A 23,366-nucleotide genomic window follows, 5' to 3' on the forward strand; every position below is an offset into this window, starting at 1 on the left:
TCCTTAGAGGAGCTAAGAGGCTGAACCCTCCCAGACCTCCCTCAGTTCCCGTTTGGGACCTCTCCACGGTTCTGGAAGCCATGAAAGGTGCCCCATTCGAGCCAATACAGTCAATAGACCTGAAACTCTTGTCTTTCAAAACAGTGTTCCTTCTGGCTCTCGCTTCAGTGAAGCGCATAGGGGATCTGCAAGCGCTCTCAGTGAGCGCGACGTGTATGGAGTTTGGACCTAATGACTCGAGAGTCATACTCAAACCAAAGCACGGATACGTTCCAAAATCCCTCAATACACCGTTTAGGGCACAGGTTATCTCCCTGTCGGCCCTGCCGGTATCTGAAGAGGAGGGTGACGCAGGCTTCCTTTGCCCGGTCAGGGCGTTAAGGGCATATGTGTCTCGCTCATCTGTTTTCAGACAGACGGAGCAGCTCTTCGTTTTGTTCAGCGGACGTCCTAAAGGACTAGCTGCGTCAAAACAGAGTCTATCCAGATGGATAGTGGATGCTATTGCGCTAGCTTACACATCCAGGGGCCTGCAATGCCCGATAGGTGTCAAAGCGCACTCCACAAGAGGCATGGCCTCGTCGTGGGCTTGGTCCAGTGGGATTGCCTTGCAAGATATCTGTATGGCGGCAGGCTGGGCCTCCCCGTCTACATTTATAAGGTTTTATAACCTCGAGGTTCCCGCTTTACAAGCTAAGTTGCTCTCGGTTTAATTTTCAGTACTGCCCGCCCGATGCTATCGGCTCGGGACGCTGAAACTGCTAGAGCGTCGATCACTGATCGCCTATATACTTCTGTGGGCAGTGTGTAAGTCCCCCATATTTACCAGTCCAGGCTGAGTTCGCCCTGGCTGTGTGGAACACTTGATATAATGTGCTCTTATCAGAGTTTTATATTACAGGAATGATGCTATTCTAGCCCCTCTTCCCGGATTCCCTGTGAGTCCCTTGTGATTAGGCACTGTATGAGCCCTGGGCACCTGCCCCTGGGACTTTAGTGCTATGTCTCAAGCACGCACGGCGTTTTACATTGTGTTCCCCTAGCGTAAGATTTTCTTACGCAAGTACGAGAGACCTCTCGTAAGAGAACGTACTCGGTTACTAACGTAACCTCGGTTCTCTCTAGAAGAGGGAACGAGTACTTGCGTATCTTGCCGTGCATGCGTCATGTTCTGTTTCGCTTCAGCGATGAAAAACTGACCAAACCAGCCTCTCTGGGCCGTATTTATAGCCCTGGCCCCACCCGACTTCGGCGGGACATGACGTAATGGGCGCGAAGCGCCCTCATTGGTTCTGACGTCATGAGGAGCCTCTATCGATAGGCTGGTGCAGTTGCCGCAGAGCAGCCAATGGGCGCGCGAGCTGTCTCGCCCATGTCTGCATGCTGCTGCAATGCGTTTTACATTATTGCAAAATTAAGGATAATTTTTTGGCTTCAATATCTCGAGGAAAAGAGGTTTTCCCCTAGCGTAAGATTTTCTTACGCAAGTACTCGTTCCCTCTTCTAGAGAGAACCGAGGTTACGTTAGTAACCGAGTACGTTTTCGGTATTCAGTTTTCAAAAATAAGTGTACAATTAGTAATACTAATAATAATATTAATAAAAACCTTCAAAAATACTGTCACAACTACAAATTCTCATTTGTTTCGGATCCCCAATTTAGGAGATTTGGCTGGTCGCAACAATCAGGAAAATTCTTTTTTCCACTTTAATTTTCACATTATTTGGCATTTATGTGAACTAATATCTATATTTTTGTTCATAAAAACAGAATCATTGTCCCCAATACTGATGTCTTTGCCATCAATGCCAAGGAGATCAAAGTTTACTCACTGTATAAGTGTAAAAAAGTGCCAGAGTGAGAGTTTAAAATTAAGAAATGTCATTACATTTAAAAATGCATTAACTTATTTATTATCTGAGACGAGACACTTTACATAACCAGTCAGTAAAGTGTGACATAAAATTCTAGACCTGGCCAATGCCCGTTCCCCCCTCTCTAATGGTGAAGTTATGGCATCTGAAAGCATGAGTATGGCTCAGTGGGTAGCCTATGTCACCTCAGAGCAAGAAGGTTCTGGCAGAGCAGAAGATGTGTCATGGATTTCCTCCTCCGGTTTCCGAAACAACCCAAAGACAAGAAGGTTAGGTGGATTGGATACACTAAATTGGTGTGCATGTATCCCAGCACAGAGGTTGCATGAATTTCTCAAAGTCTCAGCATAACAAATATTCCTTAAACATTCCCATTCAATAACATTCACCGTTTCACTCTTTTGTCCTCTCAATACCATACCTATCCCAACTACCATACAATTCAGTGGAAAGCATCAAATAGGGTTTTTAAGGTCTTTCAGTAATCTGAAATACCTGTCACAATTAATCAGCTATCAAGCAAAAGGAGAGAAATATATTGCAGAATAATTTTTTTTATTGATTATAATTAAGCTTAATTGCGAATTTACTGTACAGTTTGTATATATTTTTTATGCATGACTACATTACTACATTTCCCACAATTCCGATACCTTATACTGACCTGCTGTCATCACGTGAGTGAATAATGTGAGGGGTTAAAGAAATCAAAGAAAAAAACATCGACCATTTGTAACCCTGTCATTTGAAATACAAAACATTGCCCTTTTAGAGCTTTAGAGCTTTTCATTTATTTTTTTGTTATTTCCTTAACATTTTTACATTGAAAAATCAATCATTTAAATCCACAACATTTATAAAAACGGGAAATCTAACATACAAATATGAAAAACAGAGATGAGAATGAGAGGAAGAAAAATAGTTTTTAGTTGTAAAATATAAAGGCAACATTTGTAATAAAGTAAGAGTGACATTCCCATACTGGCACACATTTATTTCATTGAGTATCAGAAAACATTATGCTGATAAGTATTGCTGAATTACATTAAGTTTTTCACATTTAACATTAGCTATTTAAGATGCAAAAAGTAAACTATCAGGTCATAACATGCAAAGGTTCATACATTTTTTCATCAACTGGCAAGTAAGTGATGAATCCAAATTTCACCTTCTGTCTTTTTTATTTAGAGAAAAGTTATATAATAGAAAACTGTTTTATCAGCTGAAACAGTAGCGGCTCCTACCCGTAAATGTAGGTAGGACAGATTCTGGGTCTTAGCGCTAGTTTATGATAAACATTTTGTAAGCTTTATATTCAGATCACTGAACACATTTGACACACTTTTGGCAGAATTCTAACATCCTAGCATTATTCAGCCTGAGGTTGGCGAACTTGGCGCTCTAATGATGATTGACAGACTTTAGTACACATGACAAACGCATAGAATGCATCTTAGAATTGCCTTAATGTATTTATTGCATCCGAATGTTGTTTTTAGAATGTTGCAAGTTATGTAATTCCAGTGAGGAAAACAAAGTCATGTCTATTTTCAGAACAAACATAAAACAAACACAACATAACTACTGTATATAAAGGCTATTCACATGACCACGTTTAAACTAAAGGGTTTGTACTTTTATTAATTTGATATGCTACTCCACATAGGAAGAATAGACATGCCAACTGACCTGATGCAGACACATAGCTGAAGCGGACTGATAGCATCTCTTGGTCTGGAGCTAGGTTTACGTGACGTAACGTCACATGAAAATAAGCGGGCAGCCTGAAATCTGCCCCAATGGCTCTCTATAAGAGTGCGCGGCAGTTCCATTTTTCATCACAGATTTACATTGGAAATTTGGGGGGCGCTGTAGAGGTAGGGAGGGCTCAGTTACCGACTGCCCCTCTTAGTATCATAAATGCATGCCTGCCGAATCCATGCACTACATTTTAAAATATCATGCTCACTTTACGACTTACAATAGTCTAGAAAATCCCAAAAATATTTGATGCAGAATGCTGAACACATTTATAATTGATTCAGTGTATATAGAGGTCTATGTTTGGATGAATATTTTAGTGGGGCTCTGCCTCACCTGCCCATACAGACGAGCTACGGCTGAGCTGAAGTAAAATCATCATAAATACAGGTATTGATATAATAATGCTGGTGAAAGGCATTATCACTCTGTAATGTGAAAGGCCTCTCTCAGGCTCTGTAGTGCCTCCTCCTGAGTAATTTTCCCCCATACTTGAGGCAATAAAGCAGGTGCACACTGATATTCTTGAGCAAACCTTCTGTTGTACTTCATGAACACATACCTCCAGTAGACTGCAGACCCATTATTCCTAGGGTCCTCTGGGTAAATGTTCCAGTCTGGGTAGATGGACTGATATTCCTTAAAGGGCAGAGACTGGCCCCCAGTATGTCTGTTTTGAAACTGGGTTTTACCTGCAATATCTGCAGAGCAGGTGTTGTGGGACAGAGTGGTAGAGTTGGCATTGGTATAACACACTAGACCTTTAGGTCGATGCACAACAGCTTCATGCACTTGATGATCTTTTTCTTCCAGGTCACACGGAGCTTTGCAGAAAGGACATCGCTTATCACACCCCTTCACTCTGTCATACAGCATGCCCTGAATTTTATTAGGGAGGTCATCAGGGACTTCAATGACGTCTTCATTCTCCATAAATTCCTGAGCAATTGATGAGGACAACTCAGAGACTGATTCCTGTAAGTCTTTAAGGAAGTTCTCACGATGTGTACTTATGTCAAACAAAGGTTTTTCCAAGATTTGAGTTGGCACAGTGATTTTTCCCAGATTCTCCAGGCTGATGCAAACTTTCTCCAGTAGTTGCCTAACACTGATCTGTGCCCCACTACTAGATTCTGATGCCTGATTAATACAACTTTTCACCCAATTAAAGATTTGGTGCATTCTCTGTTCCCTGCGGTCTTCGATCATTACAGAACCTGACAGATGAGCTTTGATAAAGTTTTCAATACTCTTCTGGCTGAAGCTCTCATGGGACTGAAGATACTCATGGAAATTCTCAAAGCTGTCCTTTAGCAGCATTTCTTTAAGTAGACCGTAGTGGAATTTCTTTGGTGAGCTATAAAGCTGTGCATTTTTGTTCTGGAGCATATCATTAAATATCTGTCTCTCCAAACTGCTGTAAATGAAGTCTTCGGCTGTTGGCTTGAGACACAGGTTGGTGAAAGACAGAACAGCTTTTTGACACTGGTCTCTTTGTCGGAACCCATATATGAAATTCAGCATTTGTCTGTCCTTGGTCTCATTTAGGAATCTCTCTTTAGTTTCTCTTTCCCTTATGAGCAATGCCTGCACCTCTTGAAAAGACTCCACTGCTTTGCTACAGATGTATCCTTTGATATCCACTTCAAATTTGGGATTCATCATGAATGACTCACTTTTTAAAACTTCTAGACCCTTATCCACAGTTGCAAGCAACTCTCTCATGTAGCTGTCTGAATAGCACTCTTTGTGCCTCAGTTTTTCTGAGACTCTCTTGTCACAATCTTCTATCAAATTATTGGTGAATCTTTGTGCAACATTCTTATTGTACTTCAGTGTTTTCTTCATCTTACTACTCAGAGCAAAATGGCTAGTCTTCACTTTAAAGCCATTGAGTTGGTTTGCATTTCGGAGTCTAACGTTTTGATTTTTTAGACCACGATTGCTTAGGTTTTTCTTTAGCTGCTCCACCATCCTTTCAAAGATTTCCTGTGTCTCTAGAGGAGGATCCTTCATTTTGGATGGGATATTTTCCCAAACACTAACAAATTCACGTTCAAGCTCCTTGTCATCAATCACACTGCCATTGTTCTTGCAGGTCTTCAAGAGTGAACGTAACTTTACCTCCAGGGCTGCTTCAAGTGATGTCAATAAGGCGTGCATCTTTATTGTCATTTCATGGCGAATGGTAGCAGACTCAAGTTTCTGGGCAACATCAGATGTCATTTGCTCTTGAATGAGGTCTACTCTTTTGAGAAGATTTGCTTTGTAATTTTCCACAAGGGTAATATCAATATCCTCCTGCCTAAGGTAGTCCCAGAGACTTGCCTTAATTTGGTCTCTCTCTGCACTGATTTGTGTATTTGCTTCACTCCTCAAAATTGTGAGTATACCATCTGAATCAATATCCTGTCCATTTTGTGATGCAGATTCTTTTAACTCTGTTATGTGATTGTCCAACCCTTGAACCCAAAGATCGAGTTGATCATTGAGCTGCTTCTCTCCCTGTACAAGTTTTGTGCAGAGGCCAATGATGGCATCAGCTGTATCTGTGTCTCCAAACTTTATGGCAAAATTTCCATTTTTCACTTTCTCCCATAGATTGCACATATACTCCATTAATGCACCTAAGCAGGTTGGCTGATCATTTGTTGCCTTTTCATGGAACATCGTCAACAGGCTTTTCTTTAGCCTGAGAACTGCATCACTGTAGATTTGATCATTTTGTGAAGTCAAAGAGTTGCTGTTCCATGAGCTGGACAGGTTATGGCTTACACCTTCTGTTTCACTTGTGAGAAGTGTTTCTCTTTGGGATTCATTTGGGAGCTGTCCTGTGGTAAGTACATCAATTACACTACTCATGATTTTTCCATCCATTCCTGCTCTCTCTGAAGCGACCTGAAAGGTAGTCTTCCTCTGCAAGTTTCGTGTGCAGAGAAGAACGTTGACAGCAATATGAAGGTTGCTTCTTGTTTCGTCCTGACCCTCAGCTGGAAAATCTACCAGAGTTATGTCACTCAGTCCACTGACAAAGGTAGCCAGTTCAATGTCATGCACACGACTTCCTCCTGCATTGCGGTTCAAACCTTCTGTGCCAATCAACATCAGAAATTCACAGTCCATCTCCATTCTTAAGTTGTCAGGCAGGCTGAGGAGAAGCATGTATGCCCCTTTGATATGCCTTCTACCCCATTTTGGGAAGTTGGTGCCAAACAATGCAGATAGGATCTCCGCATTTTTGGAGTTGTGGAAACCTAAGATTGTCAAAACTCTCATGCGACTGAACTTTGGCAGCTGCTTGTGTACCTCATAAAGAACGCTGTATACCCAGTTCATGGGAAATACTGAGGCATCCCCATCATAGAGCTCAAGTGGAACTCCATACAAGAGTAGTTCAGCACCTACATATGGTAAGCGGAACATGTCATACAAGTCACTGTTCGGACCGCGGAAGTATCGTTCGTAGACCAATCCCATTTCTCGAAGGAAATGTTCAAGTCCAATGCAAGGTTCTTGCATCTGTTCCTCATTTGTTCCCCTAAGATGGGACAGTTTATGCAACTGCATAACTTCAAGTTTCACCCTCATCCAAGAGAGGAAAAATGCTCGCTTGGTTGTGTCAAATGAACAGAGAGCTGCAATAAAAGCTCTCATGGCTGTTGTTAATTTATAATCAAGCAGTTGTTTTATAAGATTTTCCTTCTCCCCTATTAAGCTCTGTGATGTATGTTGTTGGCGACGTCCTTCCTCCTTCTCCAGCTGACACAACTGCTTCCATACCATACCCTGCAGGGGCAGCTGATTCTCCAAATAGCTGGACACTCCGTCTTCGATTCCACTGAGGACTTCTTCAACTTCCCTGGATGCCATTCGACATATCTCATCTTCATCAACATTAATGTCGAGGTCACTGGCCATACCAGCTGTACCTACAAGGTTTGCGGTGTGCAGGTATGGAATAAAGCGATCAAGAACATATTTTAAGCTTTCAGCAATTTCTTCCTCATTACCTTCACAGCCGTTAAGCATTGTTCCATCAGGCATTTCTAAATCCTTCATCAGCCTTTGTTTAATTTTCTCATTATGATTCTCTTGGCCATCCTCTACTGACACTGAGCAGTCGATTATAATCATGTGGCTTGTATTCTCCCTCCATGAGGCAAGCAGTTCTCGTTCCTTGGCACCAAAACTTCCACAAAACACGATGAGGACTGCAGATGTGTAACACAGCAGACTCATCTGTTTTTTGCAGTTGGCTGCATCTCCACGGAGATTAGCTACTAGCACAGGACGAGGGAAGACGTTGTGATGATGATCTCCTGAAGGCAGGTTCCAACACATCTCCACCAGACCATCTGAGAGAACACGAGGCAGCTGCCCTCCTTCCATACCACAGTTTATGAAGCACTCATTCAGCTTGTGTGGCCCCCCAAGAACACAGTTAAGTACTCGAGATTTTGAGACACTGCAGCGACCTAGCCTCACTGCGGAGAGAAATGGCATCCTGGAATTGGCCATGTTCTTCATGATAGTTCCCTCAGAAGGTGAATTCCACTGATCTAGAACACCTCTAAATGGATACAGGAGCATGGTCCCCTTCTTTTCTGGGTAAACCGGTGGAAGATACAGAGGCACTGCAAAGTTGCATTGCAACATTCGGTGGGTGATCTCTTGCTGTAGGAAACTATTTGTTGTCATGTAGATGACAGCAACCAAGTCTAAAGGATTGATGGCACATTGTGAATTCTCATCCATGTCCAAACCGTAGTCTCCTACTGCTACCTTGCAGCAAGTGCTGCGGGCTTGGGGATTACATAACCAGAGCCGCCGGAGGAATGCATTTGAGAGCTCTGTTGGGTCCTGTGGAAAGTCGTCTTCAGTGGTTGGAGTGTTTACATATAGCATTGTTGTAAGATCCACAGGCGACACCTTTTCCCTGTGCAGGTCCAGCATATGCAGTAAAATATGCTTGTCCCTGTCAATTTCAGACACTAGAGAAGAGATGTATTGGATGAAAAAAATCCACTTATAGTAATATCACATTGCAATATTACTGAAAGCTATGATTTTAGCAATTTCTGGACAAAAACATGTTTAATAATGGGATGCTGAAATTTGATGCATAACCCTCACCTATCTCAGTAGTTAGAGGCCCCAGATCGGGGACAATCCTCCGATGAAGAGACATGGTTTTAGAGTATTTGGTTGTCAGTTATAATTTGTAGTATCGCATTGACCAGCACGCCAGAGTGTCCTTTTCGCTTATGAAACTGAAAAAAATAAACACTGTTACACAATATACTGTATACGCAATGCAAATTCAAAATGAAAGTTTTAGTATTGACTGCACATTTAGTCAAATAACAATGCTGAGTGTCATTTTTGCAGCAAAACCTTCAGTGTTCATTCCAGACCCGATTATAGATTAATTAAGTGCCTACCTATCCTAAAAAGGTCAAATTAGATTTCCATGTCCTTGATGGAGGATAAATTACATCCAGACCTTTCTAAACGGCATCCATCTGAGAAAAAAAAATACAACAAAATTGTTCACACTTTGCCTTAGGGGAACCAAATTATGTTAATCATACTAGGCTAATTAATTTCTGACACTGTTGGAACATTACTGGTTAGACATCTAACTATGCATATATCAGTGTGTACTGAATTAAACATCACATAGCTGGGATTTATTTTACCATTTTTTGTGTAACTGTTAATGCTATATGTATTTTGGGTTAACACTTTTGTTTAGGGTCCAATTCTCAGTTGAACTAGTTGCTTATTAGCATGCATATTACTAGCACATTGGCTGTTTATTAGTACTTATAAAGCACATATTAATGCCTTATTCTGCATGACCATATTCAACATCCCATAATCCCCAATATCTAAACATAACAACTACCTTACTAACTAGTAATAAGAAGTAATTAGGAGTTTATTGAGACAAAAGTCATAGTTAGTTTAGAGTTAGTTGATAGTGAGAACTGCATCATAATCTAAAGTGTGACCGTATTTTGCAGCAAATTCATACAACAATTGCTTAACATGCATCTTTCTTATTTCCTGCTTTCCAGAGTCATAAGTATGCTTATCTCAAGCCACACAGATGGAAAGCTATTTCTCATTAAAGCCAATGTCTTTGCAAGGATTATCCAGTCACAAGTGAATAATTCATTAACCATAGTTCCAAAACCACAAATTCCAACATCAGTTATAATCTATTCAGTTAAAATCAAATGTAAAGTACAAATCGACGTATACTATCATAACAAAGCTAAATTAAAGCAATTTCTCATTTAAAAAATCAGTTTGTCTGACCTGATACTTCCATTAATGCGTGCTGTGCTGTCATTAGAAGAAACTGACTTCATGATCATAACATTGAGCTCTTATATGAGACCTGAGAGCGATATGGTCTGCTTCTGTGGAATTTCCCCCACCTCGTTCATTACGCACACAGGCTAAAGATCACATTCACACTCCCTTATCAAAACAACCTCCATGTAGCAGAAAAAGTACCAAATAATTCATACAACTTTTCTGCACAGAATTAGGCAATGTGTCGTGTGATTTAAAACACTTCTATATATTATTGTGGCAACAACATATAAAACCAAGTGGCATTTAATTTAAAGATAAATGCATTTATTTTTAAGCATAAATAGACTTTTCATGTATAACATTTCACAAAAAAAAAATGGCACCTGTGCGAACTGCTCAGAAGATTATTATTTGCAGATGCCACTTGTTTTGATATTTCAGACAATAAAACATGCACACACACACACAAAAAAAAAAAACCAAAAAAAAAACAACCTTGATGACTTGATTGTGTGCTCGCATAGAAGGACCTCAAAATCAGCTTAGCAAAATTGGGAACCCAAACCATTGTGGCAAGACCCAAATGAAAACAATTCTAATTTAATTACCATTGCTGTTGGCATTTTTAATGCATTTATAGTGTATAGATTAGGATTGAGCTGCTGTGGTTGTAAACATTATTGGCTTCCATGCTGGAGTAATGACTTCATTAGTGGCATCATACCTTCACTTACTGACTGATTAAATATTGATTAGTGGAGAAGGGATTCTCAACATGCATGCACTTCGAAAACATTCTCTTTACAGATAGACTTGTTTAAATTGTGATTTCTGATGTGAAAAAGTCAAGTTTTAATGACATTTCCTGATTTAATAAAAAAGGAAAGGGATATCGTGAAAGGAACAATTGTATTTCAATGTTTTTGCATTCCTCTGAGGAATCTAGCCTTTGTTTTTAGCACTTTGCAGTGGTTGCTATGTTCTTAAGTCAGGTTCAAGTAACTGATGTTAAAGTGTAATGTCTGGCTCAGGATGAGGTTAAAGCTCTACCCAGAGGGATAAACGCTCATGTGCGCATAGGAAAAGATTACATGCCTCCTATTTCTGTAACGCAAAGCTCTTTAAATGACTTAGCCGTGTGAGTGCGTCTGGCTTGAACAGAAAGATGCAGCTCTAGATCCTTGACTTCTCCGAGTATCACCACGGTTGACGTGCTCTGGCCTAGGACTACCTGAAGAAAAAACACAAAGAAACAAGCTTTCAAAATGCTGGTGACAATGCTAACAGTCATGTACATGTTGGTGAGAGCGGGTGAACAGGTAAGGCAACTCATTAGATTACATCTCCATGCATTTGTCGCCAATCGTCAACATACCAACCAAAAGCCATGCAGTTGACTGAGATTCTTGTCATTGTTTCGTATGCCAGATGAATGAACTGTGACAAAAATGTTAGATGGACAAATATGATGAAAAGACTCAACAGAGGACAATATCACAATTAGATTTAAATAGATTCTTTTCTCGTTGACTACGTGAAAATGAGAGAGTACTCATGCATTTTAAAGTGTTTTATAACATATGGACAAAAGGAGAATTCATCTTTCAACATTAAAATCAAAGTGCTAAAACATTTTATGGACATATATTTGAGGGTGTTTCTTCAACTATGGGCATTTTTTGCCCCTGTAGACTTTTAGAAAATAAACTCTCTTAAAACACTCTCACTAGTTTAGTATGTAAATGTACAACATACTGTACATGCACAAAATGTTACACAAAATGTTTTATAAATCATATTATTATTTATGTTAATTTTTACATATGAGGCATTTTCACATTTTAAGATTGGGATAAGATAAGACCAAAAAAATTAATAATAAGATTGGGATAAGATAAGACAAAAAAAATTATAATAATAATAAAGGGATTTTTACATTTTAAGATTGGGATAAGATAAGACAAAACAAATTATAATAATAATAAAGGGATTTTTACATTTTAAGATTGGAATAAATTGAAATAAATAATAAAAGTATCAAGACTTAATGAAAGGCATGGTAAAAGGTTTCAATGACAGCTATAATGTGACATTCATTTAATGAAAAGAAACATTTTGAAACCCAATAGTTTTAGTTCTTGACGTGTAATAATATTTTATGAGGCATTTTCACATTGTATGATTGAGACCAAAAATGGAGGCATGGTAAATATTTTCAAGACAGCTATAATGTTACGTTCATGTAAGGTGGAATTTTTTTTTTTTAACTGATAGTTTAAATAAAAAGCAACCACTGGCCGGGACACAAAAGTGCCTGTAGTTGATAAAACACCCTTAAATACCATGGTACATGGTATAACACTGTGAAAAAAAAAAATTGGTATATGGGAGCAAAGAGCAGTGTTGCGGACATCAAATTTTTTTCACTTTGTTAGTTCCTTTTGTCCTGCACCTGCCAGAAGGTGGGATGTGCACAATTACTTTTTTAATTACAAGGTATAACACTGCATTGTATTACTACAGCACTTTCTTATAAGCGTTTTAAAAAGTATGACAGTGTGATATGAAAAGTCTTTGAGTCACCTGTCATCTCTGGTTGTTTGAAGATACAACATCTTCCAATCTCAGTAATAAAGATTTTAGGGTGCATGACATTGCAATTCAGGGCCATAATACTCCTGATAAAAAATGTGAATGAGACAGCAGGAACTAGATCACTTACATTTTGTCACGACATCTGTTTATACGACAAAAGTTGATTTAATTCACAGGGGACAAGATGGTTGTTTCTAATGACAGTTTAGCATGCAGGATCATGACACATCATAAGTCAAACCAAAAGACCTGACATCAAAGCGTGCACACACACACACACACACACACACACACACACACACACACACACACACACACACACACACACACACACACACACACACACACACACACACACACACACACACACACACACACACACACACACACACACACACACACATCAACAACATACTGTAGATCATGTAACACATACACACACTGATCCTGCTGTGTCTGTTTCAGCTGGGTGTTCGGTGGTTACGTGAGCAGGAGCCTCTCCCGTATGTGGTTTCCCAGCCCTTGCCATGGCAGGTCCACAACGTCTCCCATTCTCGGAGAGGAAGCCGTGCAGAAGAGGTGAAATACTCGAGCATATCTGAACTATTACCTACATTACTCAACACCCCCCCCAAAAAAACACCAATGTTTTCTTTACGATGCATCTCACCAAGAACATAAACAAGCCATATTCACCTCCTAATCAAAATCAAAATCAAAAATAATTTGTTTGCATAATGAAAATGGAGCCTGTGATAAACACTAGTGTCTTCTCATTTAAGCGCACATGCCCCAAATGATCATTATTGTACTGTGAAAAAAGATTTCATTCTCATATAGTGCAAATTATTTAAGTAGTTATACATTATGGCAATATTTGTGTAATGAGCTACACTGTAAAAAAAAAAAAAAAAAAAAAAAAAAATATATATATATATACATGACAACATATGTTTTTACATGGTTTTAACATGGTCAGTACAATCACTGACTTGGGCCTCTTTAAGGCTAAGCTTAAGACTTATTTATTTAGACTGGCTTTTAATTCATAGCAGTTGTTGTGGCATTTTGTGTTTTCTTTGTGGCATACATTTTGTTTTTATACTTTGTTTTGTGGCATTATATATTTTGTATATATATATTTTATTATATTTTGCATTATATTGTTGTCATTATATATATATATATATATTTTTATTTATTTATTTTTTTCCTTTTTTTCCTGGAAAGCACTTTGGCTCACCTCGAGTGTTGTAAAGGGCTGTATAAATAAATGTTGATTGATTAACTCAAAATAAGTTAAGCGTTTTTCAAGCTATACAAGATTCAACACATTTTTTAAGTCAGTTTAGTGTAATGTTAGTTAAAATGACTTAAACATCCAAGCTGATTGTACTTGAAAATTTAAAGGAGCAACTTTTTTTTTTTTTTTTTTTTACAGTGTAATTTATTTGAATAAAATGAAATAAATTAATTTATGCTACTTTTGAAAAAGCAATCTTTATGTCCAGAAAGGACAGTCATGAGAATATTTTTTAGTAGATAAATAAGAAATTAGGTGAAAATATGCTTAAGTTTCATGAAAACAATATTACGAAGTAAAAAATGTAATAATTATCATCATAGGAAACAAATTCTTTAAGGAAAATATTTTTTTTATGATTTGGAGGTGACATTTATCTTCATAAGATTCATCCTAAAAGTTGCACTGTGCTTTGAAAAGATCTTTTTGAAAAAGTGAAGGTGAAAGAGGGCAATGCTGGTGGGTGGACAAAGAGATGAGAATTTTAATGTGGCCCTTGTTTATGTGGGTGGCCCTTGTTCAATGCTTTGGTCTCATTTTTCTGTTTCTTTCTTACTATACTTTCCAACTTCTAGCTGCTGCATCCTGTTATATCTTTCTACTGAAGTTGCGCAATGTGACTTAGTCTTAATTCCAGTGATTGTCAGACATTACTAGGTGCCGTTCAAGGCCGACACACAGACACACTCAGCTAACCTCAGAAAAGCTTGGGCATCCCTCAGGTGCCTATAATCCAATGGAGAAGGATTTGTGTCTTAATGCAGTATGCCTCTAGAAACCAAGTCTGTATAGAAGCCCTCGAGGTTCTGCTTCAACAACAGCTACCTAATACATTTGCAAAACAATGGTTAATTATTACGCTGTAACTTAAATTTTTAAGTACAATCAACTTGGATGTTTAAGTCATTTCAACTTCAATTACTTAAAAAAAATTTGTTGAAACTTGTATAACAATTAAAAAAAAAAAATTTATTGAGCAATGTAAAAAAACATTATCATAACTTACTGATCATTTAATTTTTTTAATATTGTAAATACATTAAGATTTCACTAATAATAAATTCATATTCATTTGGATCCTTAACTTTCTTAAATGATAAATGTAGTCATTTAGCTGACGTTTTTATCCAAAGCACATCACAGAACAGAACACTCATTACGAGGACAATCCCCTGTAAAAGTCCTTACTAAAGAGAGCAAAGCCGCTTTCCTTTTGGCATGTCAAAATGGTCAAATCGGGCTGCTAGTGATTTACATTTAATAATTTACTCAAGTGATGACATCAGTGCACTTTCTTTGCGTTAGCCTTCAAGCTCTTCAGTCCGCTGGGTCTAATGTTCATCTGGGTTTTGTACTGTAGTATTTCAACCAAAATATGTCTGCCATAACCAGATGCCATCCAATATGATTTGGTCTCCAGAAGGAGTTCAGATTTTCCGTTTAAATGTGTCACATAGTCCCTAACCAAAAGGTTATGTATGGGTCAATGCAGTGCCTTTGAAAGGAAATTGGCCAATTAAGGGTTTTTTACTGTGGCATGCTGCCTGAAATAGATATTAATGTTTGCCATTACCAGATGCCATCCAATGTGACTTCAGATACACTACTTGGTCTCCAGTACGAGATAAAACTTAAGGGTTATGTAGGGGCTACACGGTGCCTCACCAAAAGGTTACGGGTCATGCAGCGCCTTTGAAGGGAAATCGGCCAATTAGAAGCATCCAAGAAATACTCTCAGACACTGCCATGCACATTTCCTATCATACATTGTACATTTTTCTGAAAATAATTGTGGGTCCACAGAGTAGAGCGGCCATAAGGACCGTAACATGACCCAACGGCGTGAACACATTGAGTCGCACCGTCACCCGCGGCAGTGGCATGTGTGGAATGTCCCGTCTCACACCTGCGGGATCTGTCTGGGCCACCATGTCTCGCACATTCCAGCAGGAAAGACAGAGAGGCGACACTGTCATTAGACTGTGATAAGACTGTCACGGCTGATGCTTTTGTGCGTTCAAGGACAAAAGGATGCACTGACACTTCTGAAGACCTCAAAGTAGTGATGTAAACGCTAAGAGTAAAAGCATTTTTGAGATGCTGCAAATTTCTGAATCTTGTTAAAGGGATAGTTCACCCAAAATGAAAATTCCATTTATTCACGTCGTTGCATTGCTAGCAGTCCCTAGCTTCTCTTTTCATACAGGGACATGTTTGGTCACACTTTAGATTATGGTCCAATTAACTAACTATTAACTACGACTTTTGCCTCAATAAACTACTAATCACGGCTTATTCTTTCTGTATTATTTGCTTTGCAGTTTGGGGGCCAGAGAAGGAACAGCTTGGGAGTTTACAGAAAGCGTAAGTATTAGTACAATAATACAAAAACATTACGCACATTTATAATTGAATATCACAAAATGTTAAATTTGAACAATTCTCTTCCATGTTTTTTTAGACTCTTCGTCCAGTAATGGACACACCGGAGCCTCTCCCGACAAGGCGGCGTCTACAATTCAGAACCAGTACAGGAAGTACCAGCAGAAGAAGCAGAAAGACCACAAATGAAAGGCCAACCAGCTAAACTGTCAGCAGGGTCCATTCCACGCTGATCAAGACCCAGTATAACCTTATAACCCCAGCAACTGCGCACACGCAAAACTGGCCTGCATCCATGCTAAAGGACGACTTCTGTGAGCGACAGTCACGTATTCTGATGTACAGATAGCTGATACCTGCACAAACACAAACATTCAGACACTGACAAACATTTCAGACCATTTGCTGATAAAAGATGCCACAAACACTCACAGATCAGAAGATCTTTAAGATAAATGCATAAAAACATGCACAATAATGTATAGAAGAATATCACAGGAAGCTACACGTTTACTTATCCATCTAAATGAGAACAAACCATAGAGTAAAAAAAAAAAAATATATATATATAAAGATAATTATATTTACTTTAGACAAACCCAAAACTATATATACTGAGGACGCCCTTGAATGCAGAGTTGGGAGGGTTATTTTAAAAAAGCATTCTGTTACTGTTACAAATTACTTCATAAAAAAGTATTCAGTAACATAATTCAACATTACAATATGAAAGTAATGTAATCTGATTACTCTTGGATTCCTTCGAGGTCACATACGTAAATAAATTCAAGTAAAAAGCAATGTCATCAAAATACTTTCATTTTTTATGGATTTGATGCAAAATATGACATATTTAAGAAATTGACATGTAGTTGTAACTATGATGTAACAATGCTCTGCTTAATATGAAACCAGAATTTGTACAGAAATGTTTTGGCAACAGAATGCAAATTTGCTTCTTTTTTCTCATGCAAATATACCTGTAATACGAACAGATCATGAATGTATTGTTAACATTAAAAAAAGCTAAAAAAAAATAATAAAATTTGTAGGATATAAAATTAGCCTAGTGCAAAATGTAACTCTGTCAAGTATTGCAGTTAAGTCTGTTGGCAGCATTTTGTCAAACCTAATGGAAGACCTACCCTGCGTCCCAATGTGCATACTATCCACCCTATCTGCCCTAAATAGTATTGACAATTACTAATGTCACATATTATTTAGGATGGATAGTATGCACATTGGGACGCAGGCCTACTGTGTCTCAACCTGTGTCCGAGGAGAATGATAGGAGACGGGTGTTGTTTGCGCATGCACCAATAGGTGGCTCACGTGAGTCATGACTGCCAACAGAACCAGAACTATAACGCCATTACATGTATTCAATAAACTCCTCAACCTGCTCGGGTGTCCCCAACAGGGGCTTTTCCTCAAATTGAGCTCAGATAGCTAAATAAACCCACATTTATGTTTTTTTCCTAATCATTTTAAGTTAATCTACATTATGTAACATTTCTATGTTACATTATGTGCCTAGGTGATCGAGTGCAATGTGCCTAGGTGGGAAGCAATGTGAAAATCTGTCATTTGAAAGTCTGCTGAGAGCAATGTGTATTTTTCAACTGTGAAATAACAGATTATGTACCAGTGATTTGTATAAACTGCCATGGCAACAAACAATCACATTCAATAAACATTTCACAAGCCTCCAAGATGTAGTCATTCTTCCCTCTGCTGGTGAGTTAGTGCTAGTGGAAAACTCATTAAAGAAGTAGGCTAATAATTCATGCTCCACATTATAGAGAAAACGAAAGAAACAAGAAATAGTGCCTTCAATAAAACAATGAATATATTAAAAATAAACTGAATGTTTATCCTATGTAACTCTTCAATGAACAATAGCTATATATGTTTATACTTATTTGAAAAATAAACCGTTATGACTAACAAGTACTTTTTAAATGCACTTACCTGTGATTTATGTAACTTGACCAGCCAAACACTTTCAAACTCGATCGTGTTCCTTTGCAATGCGCATGCGCGACTATGGAAGCTTGTTTTCGACACGGAATAAAACAAATAAAAAAGGTAATTGCAACTTTTTATCTCACAATTTTGACTTTAGTTAGTTTGACTGAGTTTACATCTCGTAATTGTGACAGAATATCAGAATATGAAGATATAAACTTAGATAAAAACTCGCAATTGCGAGTTCTGTTTTCCCCCATGTTTCATACACATGATGGAGCCTCCATCATGGAGGTTCTAAATAATATTTATCAAATTGATCTAGTTAAGCTCAATGCACATACAGGATAGAATAAGCATCTTTTAAACCACCACATCAGCATCTCTTATCATCAGGGGGATAGGGGAACGGATTCTGATGGCTGGATTGCTATAAAGCCTAGTCATCGGATTAGGTTTCCCCCATGTTTCTTACAAATATTCTGGATCTGGTGGGACCAGTTTTGCCACCTTGTGGAACAACTGATCAGTTCATGTAATTTATGTGGTTTAAAGACAGGCTACAGATCCTGGATTCACATTGGGAGCATTTCTGTTGCTGCTTCATAGCCAACCATTACACTCAAACAAACAGCTTCTTTGTATTCTGTGAGCTGCTGGAGACCCAGAATGAGACATAGTACCGCTGTACCGCTAAAAGGAGAAAAACAAACCACTGGAAGGATTGTTGTATTAAATTAAACATTAGCTTAAAAATGAGTTAGTTGTCTTAACTAATGGGGTTGGTCATTTGTCAACTCTGTCCGTTTTCAACACCGTCAGATGAAGGTTTCTGTTTATTTTGAAAGAAACATTTTATTATTTTTTTCCATTTATTGTGTTAAAATATAAAAAAAAGCAACTCAACATGGTATTATGTCTGATTTAAGGACTGGTTATGTTTAAAAAGGAGTGTAGAGAATTAAGGAACTAAACCCAGGATTAAAATGTAGAGAATGTATTTAATCATTTAGGACTTTTACCGAACACCATTATTAGCCTACATAATTGACGACTTTACACTGTTTGATGAATCCAATTAAAACATAGCATGCTTTTTTTTAATGCCCCTGAAGGAGTCCACACAAATTAAGTTATGAAGTCAATCTAAAACATGTTTTGTCCCTTATCTCAAGAATCACTGATGTATATTTGAAAAAAAATCACACAAGGGTCAAGGCACCATTCATAGAAAGATAGCTTTATTGCACAAGGTGTTGGAGTACTCTTTTTCTGTTTTTGTTTTGTTTTCATAGAAAAAAAAACTGTATATTTAAACACAAGCAATTGCAAATTGAAGCAACTTTTCCATAAAAGTTTAGGAATCCCCTCCGCATTTTTTAAACTTTTTTTCCCTTTTAGTTATTTGTCTCCTTTTCCTTTTTCTTTTAATAACCAGCAAAATATTCAGAGCATGCAATGCCATTTTTCGTCAAGTTAACCAAAAGGTAGAAACAAAACAAAAGTAAAAACAAACAAAACAACCAACAACATAAATTAATAAAAACATAAGACAAATTATAAAAAGGAAAATATAAATCAAACACCAGACGTCTGGTCTGGGTTTATGTGCCCCATTCAAAACTCAAGGTGTAAAGTACTTTTTGTTAGATTTTATGCTTTTTTTGTCTTTTTAATCCCCTCACATTTAAAGGTATACCTTTAACCAGACTTACAATTGTGCCCTGGTTGCTAATGGAGATGTCGAAAATAGTAATTATTTATACAAAACAGTTTCATATATACAAGAGTCTTTATTTGTAGATTAGAAATTATGCTGACAGGGAGGTCTTGGGTATAGCAGGATTTTTTATTAGTTGATGAAAAGGGGCTAATCGGATCATTTGGGCGGGGAAACAGGCTGTGGGGGTGGAGTTCTATTCCTGACTCCGCCCAGTATTCACACAGCTTCTCCTGTGATTGGTTGGAGCTTGGGGTTCCCTGATTCGACTGGCTAAACAGGCCTGCCCCCGTTGCGCAACACAACTGCATTTTCTTTTCAACATAAATCATCTTAGAATCAAACAAAGAACTCAGTTGGATACATATATTTTTATAAATAAAGCAAAAAAACAAAACAAAACAAAAAATCTAATTCATTTCAAGTCAGCAACTGTCTTTTAAATGTGAAAAATCATGGGACGCAAGGGCTTTCTGGGGTGGTCAAGGGAATATTTTCACAAAATGTTTCACCTGAACAGGCATGAATACTGATATAGATATTGGTCTAATCCTAATGAAACGTTCATGGCAAAATGCTCTGGGCGCGTCTGCCATCAAACAGACAGGCGGACAAAACCCAGTCAGTGGGCATTTGAGCAGCAATAAGAGGAACACATACTTCTTTCATTGTTTTTAAAACAAGTCCACATTCTTCGCAACTCTGTCTCAAGATTGGTTTAGATCTGGGCGATCAAATTTATTTATCTTACACAATCCTAATTTATCAAGCCACCAATAAAACATCTTTTTTTTGTATTTTTTTTCATATGCCACAAACAAATATATTATCGTTCAATCAGCTCAATTTTAAACCCAACACGACACGTCCCTATTCTGTCCCTTAGGATTTGTTGCGTCAAGTCTTCCTAACATGAGATATGCTCAGGCGGCTGCATAAAACTGAATCCTGTTGAACAAACTATAAATGTGTGCTATTTGCCGTGCTGGAGTCTGCAGGGGCTAATGGTAAATGTAGTGATCTTTCCCCTGATATATAAGATCTGACCTTTCAGACAAGCCGAAAGCTTGAATTTTTTAAATCACAGGAGCGATCTCACCTTAAATGAACGGTTCACCCAGAAATTTTAATTTGTAATAATTTGTTATCCCATGTCATTCTGAACTTTTATGACTTTCTTTTCTTCTTTGAAACATGAAAGAAGATATTTTGTCAAATGTTTCTTTTTTTTTTTTTTTTGGCTATTCAATGAAAGTCAATGGGGTTCAAATTTTGTTCATTTAGACCTGTCACAATATCAGATTTTCACTACACAATTATCGTTGCACAAAAACGAAATTATTGCAATACCTACAGAATTTTTTGGGGAAAAAAAGAATGTTAATGCCACCATCTACAAAAGTTGGAGTGTCAACCAGGCATTGGATTACTATAGTATTAACACGATATCAATATTTGGGTTATCGTCAATACTAGTGTCGGCTCAGATCCGGCCCACATCTGGTATGTGTTGAATCCACATGTACCAGATGTGGCCCGGATCTGGACCGCCCGACACTATGTTGCTGTCTGGAAGTATATTGCATCACCCCTACTTTCATTTTATAAAAAAAACACAAAAAAAACCCCACTTCAAAATATCTTCTTTTGTGTTCCTCTGAGGAAATAACGTCATACGATTTGAAACGACAGAGAGTGAGTAAATAAATGACCGGATTTGAATTTTTGGGTGAACTGTCTCTTCAAGGGCCTGACGGAAAGCTCTCAAAGCACTGTGGGTATTTAATACTATTCGTTGGGCAGTAGAGATGGTGCATGGATTCAGATGGCGCTCACAGATGTCGTGGGTCCATCTACGAGCTGGAGTTGCTGTGGCACATTTCCATTGTTTCCAAGCAACTGTAGAGAGTGTGTTGGGAAATGTCCATAAATATCTCCTTTATACCATACAGACATGTTGCATTATGCAGCCCGGCTGATTATCACGATGACAGGAAGTTAGTTTGGGAATCTCTAAGGTCTTTTCCCCAGAATTCCCTACACGGCGACTGCTGCGGCATGTCGAAACACACCCTCTGCCGTTCTTTTTCAATCTCTCTTAGTTATGTTACCCGTTTGTCTCAGCGTTTCATGATCGACACCTCCTCTCGCTTACTGCTGCACCTCCCACTGAGCGATTGTCTTCAAATCTTTTTTTAAAATAAAATTTTTCTTTTTCAATTAGATATGGCATTAAATCTCTGCTCTCACCACGTATATATTTACTATATCTTTAGATAGAAATATATATGTATATATTTTGACAACAAACATTGCAATATATTTTCTTTTTTTTTTCTTTTGTATTGCAGGAGCCCTGATGTAGTACTTCTTTTTTTTTTTTCATTGAAATCATTGGGAGAGTTTGTCGATTTTTGGAAGTTTCTCTGTGATGGGGCTTTGCTTTGGAAACTGAGTGAACGAAGGAGGATTGAGAGGATATTCGATTCATTTAGGGGCTGAATGAAACCTTCCCCTCCTACATTTCACTCATTCCCTCCTTTATTCACCCCTGCGCTACCTAAAGCTAGAGTCTCTAAGACCTTCAAATAGGAATGACTGCTAGAGTCTTCGTGTGGGGAAGGAAAGCAAAGAATAAAGAGAAACGATGAACAAACGCAGAAAAGCTACACAGCGACGGCAGATATCTCTCCTTCTCTGTTCACCCACCCGTCTGCCTCTACTTCCTCCCTACCTCTCTGCCCTCTTCCCGCCTTTCTGCCTGCGCTCGGTCCATCCAGGAGAGGCTGTTACGCGTTCACAGTGAGACAGAGGCAGTGGTGACGTTTTTGTGGGAGGTCTGGGTGGGGAAGGAGGGGTGATAAGTATATGGCATCAAACACAAACAATCGAACAAACAACGAACCGAACCAACCAACCAACCACAAACAGCAAAACAAGATACTTTCTTGACGAGAAGGGAGATGCGTCTACCCTTTACATACTCCCTACATCCTGTCCCCCTTTCAGACCAACTCTAGACCGTGTAGCTCAATGGGTGGCACTTGGCGTCTCCAAGCCGATCCCTTTCCGATGCCGAGAGGTCCCTCAAAGGTGTGTGCTTGCCACATGTATACATATATATTTACACATATACATATACATACACATGCACACACACCACAAATACACAAGCTTGAGAAAGCTCAGTGGATCCACCCGGCCCTCCTTAGTGCTAAAGTTCAAAATTTTCGAAAAATAGAAAACGAACAAAAAAAATAAACATAAAAGTACAGTAACCATACATCCGCTGTGAAAATTGCTCCAGACATTTTTTTTCTTGATTTTTTTGTTCTTGTTGTTTACAAAATAGTCAATAACACTCTATACTGTGTCATCAATTGCATGAAAAAAAATCCAAAGACTCGATTCAGGCGGTTGAGACTTTCGTCCTCA

General features: G+C 38.3%; 2 protein-coding genes across 2 annotated transcripts in view; one reads left to right on the plus strand and one right to left on the minus strand.

Moving 5' to 3' along the window:
- Nucleotides 1-2,854: 2,854 nt before the first annotated feature.
- On the minus strand, nucleotides 2,855-10,077 carry gvin1l2 (GTPase, very large interferon inducible 1-like 2). The gene is made up of 4 exons (XM_082180989.1): nucleotides 9,961-10,077; nucleotides 9,078-9,158; nucleotides 8,770-8,897; nucleotides 2,855-8,627 (listed from the first exon to the last, which is right to left on the minus strand). Exons 3-4 carry the CDS (start codon nucleotides 8,822-8,824, stop codon nucleotides 4,060-4,062), a joined length of 4,623 nt encoding a protein of 1,540 aa, XP_082037115.1. The 5' UTR covers nucleotides 8,825-8,897; nucleotides 9,078-9,158; nucleotides 9,961-10,077; the 3' UTR covers nucleotides 2,855-4,059.
- Nucleotides 10,078-10,955: 878 nt separating this feature from the next.
- LOC309507122 (uncharacterized protein) overlaps nucleotides 10,956-23,366 on the plus strand; it is a 16,169-nt gene continuing 3,758 nt past the window's right edge. Inside the window, exons 1-4 of the mRNA XM_082181259.1 lie at nucleotides 10,956-11,282; nucleotides 13,024-13,137; nucleotides 16,183-16,225; nucleotides 16,323-18,331. Coding sequence (XP_082037385.1) covers nucleotides 11,229-11,282; nucleotides 13,024-13,137; nucleotides 16,183-16,225; nucleotides 16,323-16,432 — 321 coding nt within the window. The 5' untranslated portion in view covers nucleotides 10,956-11,228 and the 3' untranslated portion in view covers nucleotides 16,433-18,331. The remainder of the gene's footprint in view (nucleotides 11,283-13,023; nucleotides 13,138-16,182; nucleotides 16,226-16,322; nucleotides 18,332-23,366) is intronic.

This window comes from Leuciscus leuciscus (genome assembly GCF_965113295.1).
Source record: "Leuciscus leuciscus genome assembly, chromosome: 9".
Classification (NCBI taxonomy): domain Eukaryota; kingdom Metazoa; phylum Chordata; class Actinopteri; order Cypriniformes; family Leuciscidae; genus Leuciscus; species Leuciscus leuciscus.

What these genes read in the sequence shown, in the direction of transcription:
- gvin1l2 (XM_082180989.1), bottom strand. Translation starts at nt 8,824, where the DNA reads ATGTCTCTTCATCGGAGGATTGTCCCCGATCTGGGGCCTCTAACTACT. An exon ending in GCCTCTAACTACTGAGATAG is followed by an intron (nt 8,628 to 8,769) that starts GTGAGGGTTATG and finishes TCTCTTCTCTAG; the next exon opens with TGTCTGAAATTGACAGGGAC.